Source organism: Coccinella septempunctata, chromosome 6, assembly GCF_907165205.1.
Source record: "Coccinella septempunctata chromosome 6, icCocSept1.1, whole genome shotgun sequence".
Taxonomy (NCBI): Eukaryota; Metazoa; Arthropoda; class Insecta; order Coleoptera; family Coccinellidae; genus Coccinella; species Coccinella septempunctata.
Window position 1 is genome coordinate 19109793 of NC_058194.1, and position 11845 is coordinate 19121637.

General features: G+C 34.2%; 2 protein-coding genes and 1 long non-coding RNA gene across 5 annotated transcripts in view; 2 read left to right on the top strand and 1 right to left on the bottom strand.

Moving 5' to 3' along the window:
• LOC123314950 (protein FAM184A) overlaps positions 1-8100 on the top strand; it is a 37537-nt gene extending 29437 nt beyond the window's left edge. For all 3 annotated transcript variants that reach the window (XM_044900430.1, XM_044900429.1, XM_044900428.1), the window contains exons 7-10: positions 4058-4222; positions 4995-5307; positions 7334-7477; positions 7676-8100. In XM_044900430.1, the coding sequence (XP_044756365.1) occupies positions 4058-4222; positions 4995-5307; positions 7334-7477; positions 7676-8042 (989 nt within the window). In that variant the 3' untranslated portion in view covers positions 8043-8100. The remainder of the gene's footprint in view (positions 1-4057; positions 4223-4994; positions 5308-7333; positions 7478-7675) is intronic.
• LOC123314958 lies at positions 4526-5068 on the bottom strand. Its single transcript, XR_006537886.1, has 2 exons — positions 4969-5068; positions 4526-4888 (listed from the first exon to the last, which is right to left on the bottom strand). It is a non-coding gene; the product is annotated as an uncharacterized LOC123314958 (long non-coding RNA).
• A 460-nt stretch (positions 8101-8560) lies between the features above and the next one.
• On the top strand, positions 8561-10733 carry LOC123315307. Its single transcript, XM_044900957.1, has 2 exons — positions 8561-8687; positions 9172-10733. Exons 1-2 carry the CDS (start codon positions 8615-8617, stop codon positions 10284-10286), a joined length of 1188 nt encoding a protein of 395 aa, XP_044756892.1. The 5' UTR covers positions 8561-8614; the 3' UTR covers positions 10287-10733.
• The last annotated feature ends 1112 nt before the right edge of the window (positions 10734-11845 follow it).

The window sequence follows — 11845 nt, forward strand, 5'->3', positions numbered from 1 at the left end:
GGTCTATGAGTTATGGCACAAATGCTTTGTGAATAGCTGTCTTGGTCTTCAGATTGAGGTCGTGATTTTGAAACACTCTGTCCCTTAGCTTCCAAAACGCCCGTGATGCCGAAATGATACGGTTGTGTATTTCCGTGTCCAGGTTAGCCCTAGTATTTATTGAATTTCCCAAGTATTTGAACTCCTCGACCTATTCTAGAGTTTCATCCTCCAGACTGATATCTGTTTGAAGGCTTTTTGGTGGACCAGGATTTTGGTTTTGTCAAAATTGAGTCTAAAGCCAAAAGCTTCGTATATATGTTTATAGGTGTCCAACATTAACTGTAGATCCTCTGAGCTGCTAGCGATAAGTGCGCAGTCGTCTGCATATTGAAGTTCCGTGATGAACTTTTTACGGGTTTTTGCTCTGAGGCCCTGAGGCGCTTCAGGTTAAACAGGCCTCCGTCAAATCTGGATCTTATTCCAACTCCTCTTGCAGGCATACCTACTTATGTGAGCAATCATCGTTATATGACTCTTTCAAAAAGCCGAGAAATTACCCTTGTAAGAGTTGTTTGCGCAACGTTGGTGTGCAGGATACCAAGGGCGGTCCTACGGGGGGGGGTAAAGGGGGTAATTACCCCCCCCCAGAGCCCATAACGAATACGATTTCTTGAATTTTTATATAAAAAAACTAAGAAAAAACAATATTATAATGAAATGAAAAGGAGAGATTCCTTTACAGTGCATCTCATCTCGGCCGAGACAGCCAGGTTTCTCGCTTGTTATTTAGTATAGAACCTTGCGGTTTTCACGATCCTTTCCTACTTTTTTTGTGAAACTCAGGTTATCCTAATCAGATTTTGCATAACTGTTTCCGTTTATGAGATACAGGGCGATGTTGGAAATTGATACTTTTCGTATCCCTACTTTATCTCCGAAGTTTTGAGAAATAATGCTGAGCTGAAAACTACGTCTGATACAAAATTTTGCGTAAAATACAGTGTCGTTCTCAATTTTTTTTTTCGTGGTATGGTTTTGAAGAAACGACACAAACTTATATTTTTTTCAATGGAACACCCTGTACTTTATTACTTCGTTGAATTCAGAAATGCCGAAAAACACTCAAACATCACACAATGATGATTTTAGAGAAGAAGAATCAATTAGATGGAAACAAAGATAATACACTCATCACTAACACGAAAAATAAAACGAAGGTACTGTTATGGTTTGCGTTTCCCCAATATAATATTGTTTAGTTTAGTTTTTCCAATGAGTACTAGGAATTAGAAGAAATTTTAGTTGATTTATAAGAAATTTATTCATCATAGATGCTATGCTAGGAAATTTTGGATGGCATGGAAACATAAAAAAAAAATAGGAAGTTGTCAGTCAAGAATAGTTTTCAGAAAAGTCACTCCTTCAATAGACTAATTGAAATAATTTGCTTTTTATAAGTTACGATTCTGTTGATGGATTTTAACAAAATAATATATAAATAAAATTTGAATTCAGCGGTTCGTAACCAATAAAATATTAATTGGTATTGATAAAAATTTTCAACATTGCATAATATTTTACTAATTAAACTGTTCAAATTGCTGTCCGTTTTGCCTAATACATAATTGACAAACCTTTTCAATACGTAGTATAAGGACTTTATACTTTATAGGTCATTATACAATTCCTGAGTGCATTTAATATTATAAAAGGGCTGCTTTGTAATTTCTCTGTTGATGCACGAAGTTCTTCGGGACTGTTGTGTCTAAACAAAATAACAATTCAAAGCGATGACTGCTAGATCAGATTTGTTTTTTTCTCTTCAATGCCTACTTGATTGAACAATGCTTCCAAATGTATAGTAACCATAATAACAACGAGGATGTTTGTATCATACATGAAATACTACTCTTAATAATCAAAAGTAATAATCCTCTTATTGAAACTTGGAAAATTCATGGCTCACTAACAAAAAATCATCATTATGTGATGTTTTAGTGTTCTTTAGCATTTCTGAACATTCTACCTATATAATGTTATACATAATTTTGAAGGGAAAAGAATAACGAATTCAACGAAGTAATGAAATACAGGGTGTTCCATTGAAAAAAATATGGGTTTGTGTCGTATCTTCAAAACCATACCCCAAAAACAAAAATTGAGTACGCCACAGGATTTTACGCAGAATTTCACAAAAAAGGAGGTCAGAAACGTGAAAACCGCAAGGCTCTATCTCAAATAACAAGCGAGAAACCCTCTGGCTGTCTCACCCAAAATGGGATGCACTGTACAATTTAAAGAATAAAAATATGGTACTGCAAATGCTAACTAAAGATACCTAAAGGGTGTTATTTGAAGTCTTAATTGGAAATTTCAATTGTTCTTTCAATTACTACCCCCCCCCAGAAAATCAGTCTAGGACCGCCCTTGCAGGATACAGCATTACTTTGACCTTGACCCTGAAAGGCATTTCAAGATTTTTTCGAATAAATCATATACTTTTGATACTTGAAATGACGGAGAATGTTCATCCTTTTCTTCTTCATCTTCTTCTATCTTGGTAGATCGTTCGAAGCCCGAAGCCGTTTCGTCTCTCGTTCACCCGCTATTGTATGTTTCATCACGAATTTTTGGTATTTGCTCATTTCATTTATCCACTCGCTGTGAAAGGAGAACAACAACTGTCATGGGAAAGCACAAGTGTCACATGTGTGATGCAGCGCAATTCTCACCTATGGGAGGATCGATGATCAGAGAAAGTTGGAACCGATGACAGAACTGGGAACTGGGTGTTCTACATCGATGGGAAACATTAAGGGATGTTCGTTTCTGACCATCAGAAACACGGCGGATTCTTTCGACGCGTAACCATTTCTCACGGGATAATTTCTCTTGTTCGAGGTCGAGATGGATAAAAATGATCTTTTAACTAAGGCACTAGATGGCTTCCATTCATAAATCTCCGTGTTGTTTTTCGTTTAAGTGGGCAAAAGTGTCAACTGGAGAAACTACGATTCTTCGTGAAAAAACATAGGTCGTTGGCGATTCGCGAAAAGGTTTCGTGCCTTCTACCATCTCCAGAACGTTTCGCACCTTTCGCTGTCACTAGCAAAGCGTGACGAAATTGAACTTTTTAGGAAATTTTAGAGCGCAGGCCCAAGTTACGTCAGGGGCATCAGTAGAGACTCCTTTTCTATATGGGAGGCATCCTAAGATGACAAAACTACTACCGTCATATGATTTTTACACTCTTAATGATGACTGGAGAACTCGGAACATGTCGAGTAAATATTGAGTAGATATCATATTTATAAGCATACTTCATCTGCAAAAAGTGTCCACCCTCCATATAACATAACTTTGATTATCAACATTCATCATCAGCTCGACTTGTCGAGGAAAATTGATGGATGGTCTTCACGATATCATCTGATCATCTAGCGTAGGAGTCAAATGTGTGCAAATACGTATACTAGAGAATTTACCAATTCAGGTTGACTCTGCTTATAGTCAGGGTTGGTCTAGTTCAGTAAACTAATTAAGTTTCAATGGCCGAATAAGCCATTGAACTCTAACACCTTGTCTATTGCTATATAGGGTGACACACGAATTCCGTTCGTTAAAATATTTTGGGGAAGAAATCAAAATTCACGTTTGCCATTACCATCTGTCATCTGTCATTTAGAATGGTTAAGAAGCCTCCATAAACCCCTTTATAAGTTAATAGTTGCTAAATAGTCTAAATAAGGTTCAACCTGTTGATGACGTCTATGTCTGTCTTATTTTTGCATTAGTACATGTTTTTTTTAGTACTATTCCATTCTGTTTTTGTTTCATTATTGTGATTTGTTAGAATTTTCTTCTTCATCGCACATTTTCGTTATTTCTTCGTTGACAAAAGCTGAACGACACAGTTTGCTATTTATACAATCTATTAATAAACCTGGCGTCTCGAAGCGATCAGAATTCTTTAAATATCACACAAGTGACTGCAATTTTTTTTCGTGGGTGTTTAAGAGAGCTAGTTGAGTGTTTGAAAAACTTACGATGCTGAAATTCAGATTTTGTTCCGCAGACAACATAAACAGGGAAACGGAGCAGCGCATCAAGGAAGTAGAATTCGGATGGCAACAACAGGTGACCATGCTGAGGAAAACCTTGGAAACGATGAAGGAAGAAATGGAACAGGAATCCCAACACAAAATTGCTTTATTGATCGAAAAACATCGTTCTGAATTAGGCAAGTTAGATATCGCCTTTTTGGGGAATACGAGAAAATTATTATTATCAGTAGTATAATTGATTTTGTATGAGTTTTTTTATCACTATATTTCATTCTCTTCATTGAAAAAAAATACAGAATGAACCTTAATTTGCTCGTCGTACAGAATATACTAATATCTCCTAGTCATCAACCAAGCGTGTAAAACGAAGGCTTAAACGAATACTAAATAAGAAACTCAGTAGTTTGCACCCTCGACAAATCGGAAAAAAACATTGAAATGTTTAAATTATGATGAAAAACTACATACAGTATGTTTTCCATGAGTTTGAAGTTGAATAAATCCTCACTGAGTCCGGTCCTGATTTTTGTCGATTTCGAATGTTCTGTTTCATTGAAACTAACATTTTCAACCTAAATATAAATTTTAGGTCGAATCGATCGAGAATTTCAAGAGTTATAGCTAACGAAAATTTGAGAAATTTCAGAAAACCCCCTGCGTATATCGACAACAGAAAACCTAAGACACACATATGAGATGTTTTTGAACTGAGCTCAATGCCCTCTATTCACGGTTTTCATTTGTCCATTTACTCGTGAAACACTCTGTATACGAACACAAAATTTCCATCACATCGATTCAGTACCTATAAACAATGATAATTTTTGGAATTATGGTTATACCTATTGATATAATTACATCATTTTTGTTTTTATATCATCTTCACTATCCAGTATGAAAATCAAGAATTATGATTACCTACCTATAGCTTTCGTTAAAATTTTTCAGACGAGCAATGGGAAAATTTAATAAAACAAAGGCAAGAAGCAGTTGATCTTGTCGAAAGTGAGTATGTATCCAAATACAAAGCCTTGGAAGAGAATTTTGTCATCCAACAAAAATCACATGAACAACGTGAAATTGAGTTATTGAAAACGGTGGACAGTCTGAAAAATGAACTGGAAACTAAGAATTCGATTATAGAAGATCTGCAAAATAATGTAGATACTCTGGAAGGTGGAATCCAAGTACTGAATATGGAAATTGCTCAACAGTGTGAGGACCTGAACCGGGCAAGGGAAGAGGCCAAAAGTAAAATGAAGTAAGTGCCTGATTGAGCCATAAGATCTTCTCTAACATTTTTGTAGACTTTTGTTTCCGACCTTCGACAAAGTTACATAGTTACACTTACCTATAATGCTAAATAATTATTTCATCTTAATTTTTTTTTGTTTTTTTTTCTTTCTTCTATCCTTAATATTTTGGAAATACTTATTTCTTTTAATATCGTACCCTATAGCTGAACCACCACCACAAATGTGAATATATGAATTGGGTCATTTGATTTCATTTCTTCTTGAGCAGAATGTAGAAACTGAAAATAGCCGTATTTTCTTCATACTCATACGGTATTACATTTTTTCAATTCACGGACCTGATAGGATTTTGACATTTCTTAATAAACTTTTTAGGGTTTTCACTCCCAATCTCTGAAACAGAATAAATTTCAATCGATATCAGGATTTTGACAGTTTAGAGATCAGAAACTGACGATTACTCGCGATATGGTTTGAGCCATTTCATTTATGAGTACCTAATGACAGGCCCGGATTTAGGGGGGGGCAAGCGGGGCGCTTGCCCCGGGAGCCAGCCTAAGGGGGCGCCAAAATCAACCAGAGGTTGAAATTTTTTTACTTTTGATTTTCTCGGAAAAAATTAATTTCCTAGTGCTAAAATGGAAACTGTAGAATGGAAACATGATAAACCATCACTATGCCTAAAATATTTAAAATCAATGAGGGATCAATTAACTGCATATTATTCAGTCATCTACGAATGACCGCCACACTTGGGTGAAATAGGTTGAAAGATCTGATATGTTTACACTGCGTCGCAAGCAGTAATTTTTTTGCCTGGGGAATTGCCTTCTCATCTGGAACTAAGGCCCAAAATTGCCGATTTTCGATAGACCATAACATAAAAACTAATCCTTTCAGCATAATTCTGTTTGCATATTCGTAATCTATGCCTTAGTAAAAACACCAATTTTGGTGGAAATCGGTAAGATCGACATTTTTTCAAATTTTCCATAGATGTACCGAGTTTTTCAACATAATTTGAGCCCCTCCTTAACTTTGTTACTAAGAGAGGTACAAAAAAATGTTTTATACAAAAGTTTCACGAAATTGAGTTTTTTTTAAATGTTTTCACAAAATGAAATATATACAAATTGGGCGGTTTTCTGAAGAATATTTTTGGTCTCCGATCAAAACCGAATTCATTCTGTACACTAATTCGAGGGCGTAGAACACGAATATGCAAACAGATATTTAAAAAAAATTACTTTTCAAGTTATGGTCGATGGAAAATCGGAAATTTTGGACCTTCGCGGAAAAATTCATAAAATCTGAACCGTTCGAGATAGATGAATGAAGTGTGGATTTTTATATTTGCAAAAAAACAATTCATCACCAAAAAAGCAGCATATGACTAGTGCCTTTTTTCTAGCTGGTACAGCTCCTCAAAGTTGACCAATATTTCCGAAATTTTGCACTAAAAGTGATTTATTCCTCAAAATACTGATACTCCAAAAATCTAATTGCATATTCGTGATCTACCTTGAATTAATATGTAAAATGATCCGGGTCGATATATGTAGTTACAAAAATAAATTTTTGTTCGGAATAATTTCGTTCATGAAGCGCGGGTAAAAACGATAGACGATGGCGGGTTGCAAACGACATTCTTGTAAATACAAACTTTTTAATTTTTTTTTATATATGCAATTTTTGGGAGTATTAAGGGAAAAGAATAACTTTTAATGGAACAATGAGAAAAAATATCTTTTGATGGAACAATGGGAAAAAAATATGAGTGATTTTTTTCCCAAAGTACTCATCTTAGGAAAAATCTAATTACATATTCGTAATCTATACGACCTCGAACTAGTGAAAAAAATAACTCGGGTTGAAAGTGATGACGAATATGCAATTAGATTTTTTTTCCTACGAACCTTAGAGGGGGGGGGGGGGGGCGCCATCATGAATATTTGCCCCGGTCAGAAAAAATCGTAGATCCGGGCCTGCCTAATGAACAGACATTTCTAAATAATTTCTTTCACGTTGCAGCCATTTCAAAGAACACTCAGAGAATTCTAGAAAGGAATATGACAATGAGAAAGAACAACTAAAAATCCAAATGATTCAATCACAAGCTAAAGATAAAGAAACAATAGAGAAAATGCAGATGAGATATAACTGTTTAGAGAAACTGTAAGTATTCGAGAAACATATATTTTGGAAAAATTATACTGAATTTGAAAATTTACTTATTTATTTATCATATGGGTGTTAGACACATTAAAAAGTTTGAAATACAATACAATACATACGGAATAAAGTGAACCATACACATGTGGACGTGAAATCGATAATGAGACCAACAAATTTCATTTTTAATTTCCATTCCAGTTTCAATGAAGTGAGGCAAAGATATGAAAATAGAGAATCCAGAAAGGAGGACTTGAACACAATAGCAGATCTACGAAGGATGATTGCGGAGCAGGAAAAGGATATAGCGTGTATGAACGAGGAGAAAAGATATTTCCAAATGCAATGTATGATTTTGGAAGCGAAGCTCGATGGTAACTTCTCCGAAGAAGAAGTATTCCAAGATGCGGATCAGGAGAATATGCATTTGAAGCAAAATAGTAATAACACCAATCAAGAGAATCCTACTGCGTTCAATGGAACTTTCACTGCGTTAAACAATTCCGTGAATGGCCCTAAATTATCGATTCCTCCGACAATTCAAGAATGTGATGATATCGAGGAATAAAATTAAATTTGCCCTATTTGTATAAATTTTTGTTTTGTAATTATAAGATTTTTATGAAGAGGCAGTGTTTGATTTCTTATTCTGATTTATTGTTAGCGCAAAATTTCCAGTTCAATATACTTCCTCAGCTGAACTTGAAAATTTCACGTTCAACACATTCAACGCGAGCCAAATTTCCAAATTATCAAGATTTTTTTTTTCATAGCTTCAAGTGTTTACGATTTGTTTCGCGTATTTTTCCAACTATAACAACCAATGATGCTAAAACTGATAACGGAAGAAGCATCTCCGGTTATTTTTTAGGGAAATACCTGATTGGTTCATTTTAACCATGATGCTTCCCCGATTGACGCACATATTTAAGGTACCGACTAATGCAAAGATTGAATTTTTTCCAGATTTTCGATGGTAATCATGACGATAATTGTGAATTTTATAACATAAATCTCTCCTATAAAACTGAAGATAATAAATATTTTATGGACGCCCAAATGACTGTAATTCCAAGGAGATTTTAATGTTAATAAACTTATCGAAAGGAGTTCTGCTAAAATTCGGTTTTGATTCTGAGAATGAATCAATCTGTTCAAGATTTTATCTTCGTTTTAATAATTCTATTGGAGAGCCCTCCCACATACGAAATAGGTGAGATGCAGCTTTCACCCAAAACTCTTTACAATTAGTTCTTACATCATAATTTCCCTTATTCATATAAAAATAGATGTAAAGTTAATATGTAATCCCGACACGATATTTATTTTTTTTATATCAGAAGGAACACAAGAATCTATTGAAAAAAATAAAATTTATAGTTACTCAATTTGAAATGGCCAAAAAATGAGGATAATTAAAAATCATTTGACGAGTTTTCATTGGAGTTATTGATTGAAGCAACATTAATTGTATTCTAGACTTATGCCCAACCCTGTATATATGTGAATGAAATATAGTAAATGCACATATCTTTAGCATATATACAGGTAAAAGTGGGTCACAGAAATTCAAACGAAATCACAAAAACCTTCTGCTAGAAATCAATATTACAATTTGCATGAAACACAATGAACATTTTATGCTCTCCTGGAACTATTCGAGTAATAATGAAATTCAATTTTTTTTGTCATTTTAGGCTGTTCCATTAATACCTCAGAACTGAAGAAGAACCAACCGCTCATTCTCAATGAACAATTCGAATTTTTTTATCCAGATGATGGGATCAAGTTTTCTATACCAAAAAATGGAAAACTGTTCGTCACTTGTATCCACGAATATAACTTCAAGTTGAAATCGATCAAAAATCCTGTGGTCAACATAACATGCCTAGAAGGAGATACGTTTCTTTTGGGAAACGATAAAATAACAATACAGGATCTTATGTGTACAAATTTTCCAAAACCTTCGGTTAGGCGTATGAAAAAAAAGTGTGGAAAGTCTTTTCAGCAGATAGAAATTGGTTTCTCCGTACAGAAGCAGTTTGTGAGAGTTTTTATCGTATGCTTCGATCCAGTGTTGCAGAATACATTTTACTCTCATTTTCGTTTGACTAAATGGATTTCCCACTCGCAGAATGCTGGAAGAATATCTTGGAGCAACGAGTATTACAATGCTAGTAGCAAGCAAATTGATGATGCTTACGTCCAAAAGATCCAGAAAGAACGTATCAATTCTCTATTGCAGTTTCCAACGAACTCTAATGAATTAGTGAAAAATGATAATCGGCATTATTTAGCGAGAGGTCATTTATCAGCAAAGGCTGATTTCTATTTTGCCCATCAGCAAAGTTCAACATTCTTCACAATAAATGCTGCACCTCAATGGCAGTCATTCAATGGTGGCAATTGGAAAACTTTAGAAGTTGCTGTCAGAAAATTAGTAACTTCCCAGAAATATGATCTAGAAATATACACAGGAACATACAAAATTCTTGAAATATCCGACAGACAAATTTTTCTTCTCGAAAGAAATGGGACTTTGGGATTACCGGTTCCTCTGTTTTTCTGGAAAATCGTTTATGAACCCATTTCCCAAACTGGTGTCGCTTTTATCGGAGTAAACAACCCTTATATAACTCGAAATCAGTTAGGCGATCTACTGATTTGTCACAGTGTTACCGATGATATTTCATGGGTGCGGTTTAAGAAAAACAATTTAGATTCGGGGTACGTTTATGCCTGCAGACTGAGAGAATTTTTGAAAGTTGTGAAGAATGCACCTAAGTTGAAAGTACGGAATATTCTAAACTGAAAAATCTTTGATGGTGAAAGTAAAAATGAGATGATGGTTCGATGCGGAATTGAAACTGAAAGACTGAAGAAGAAAATGAACAATTCAGATTGGGAATACAGTTTACATTGATACTCATCATAAGACATAAGTGATGTCTTTCTTTCATAACCATTCTATGTAGTTTCTTTTACCGAAATATTTTAGTTCAAGAGATTTTTGAGTATTTTTTCTTTTAGATTTTAATTATGTTATTTATTTTCCTGCGTTAATTTTTGGATATGTGAAATATCTATTTCTTATCCAAAAAATTTTTCACAACCTGGATTTTTACCAGCACGTACTGAATACCCATTACTGGGTGAAAAAATAGACATTAGATGACACTCAGCAAATAAGATAAACATTTTTATTTCTTCTTCGATTGGCAATTAGAAAGACAACCCTTATTACATATTTTTCGATTTCCTTTTTTTTTTTAAATGGGGATCCCCAAACGCTCACCACCAATGTTTGAATAATATCATTGAGTATTAAACCCACTTAATACTCAATGATAATATCTAGAAAATATCGAACTATTTCTCTTCTACGTAGGTGTAGAAGGACCAAGGGGTTATTTTATTTTCAATCCCGTAATTATAAGGAGGCTTTTGGCTATGGTCATCGAATTGAACTTGTCTCTCTTGTCTTAGAGTCTTTATAAAGGATCGTAACATCGCAGTGGACTTTGATTCAAACTTTGTCGGTCTATTTATCCAACTACTAAAAATTTGGTTGGAATTATTGTGTTCTCAATTCCTATTGAAATTTAGTGAAACTTTTGTTTCCAAAATCGTGAATATCATTGAAGTAAAAGTACTGTATTTCAACATTCATATAAAGAAGCTGAATACAGAGTGAGTCTTTGACTCGTACAAATATTTTAACAGTAGATTCTTGATTAAAAAGAAACACCTCCTTCCTATACCATTCTTTCTGATTCAGTCCTGATATAAAGATAAAGCCATTTTAAGTTTTCATAATGAGTTGTGCCACCCCTAGAAAAACAAAAATACCTTCAGAATAACTCGCTAAATCCTTTACATTACACATTTGTTGATTTTTTAAAAAGATTTGCATTCGGTCAGAGTACCCAATTTTTCGGATTTCACAGATATTTTTTATTTTTGAACATCAAATTATTCGAAAATGGCGCATTTTATGAGAAAATATGAAGAATACTTTTATTTCACAAAACGTTCAGATAATTATTAGATAGCGTCTAACTTAGTTTCAAGAGTTGGGCTCTTTGAATTTTTGGTATTTTTACTATACGTAATGGTCATAATGAGAAAACTGGAAGACGTGGGTTATATCTTGTGTTCGAAAGAGATGCATGAATGAAAAACTATATGCCGAAATTCATTTCATCAGAAAAAACCGTTTGTGAGATAAAACTAAAAATATCATTTTTTAATGATTTTCAACAGCCTGTATCTTATAAACCGAGCAAATTCGGAAAAAAAACTACAGGAAAAAAAAGGTTTCTTTTGACCTCAAGTAAAATATTTGTACGACACAAAGACTCATCCTGTAAG

Excerpts from the sequence above, each read along its gene's own strand:
- LOC123315307 (XM_044900957.1), top strand. The coding sequence starts at position 8,615 with ATGAATCAATCTGTTCAAGATTTTATCTTCGTTTTAATAATTCTATTG. Across the intron at positions 8,688-9,171 it reads CCCTCCCACATACGAAATAG|GCTGTTCCATTAATACCTCA; the intron begins GTGAGATGCAGC and ends TTGTCATTTTAG.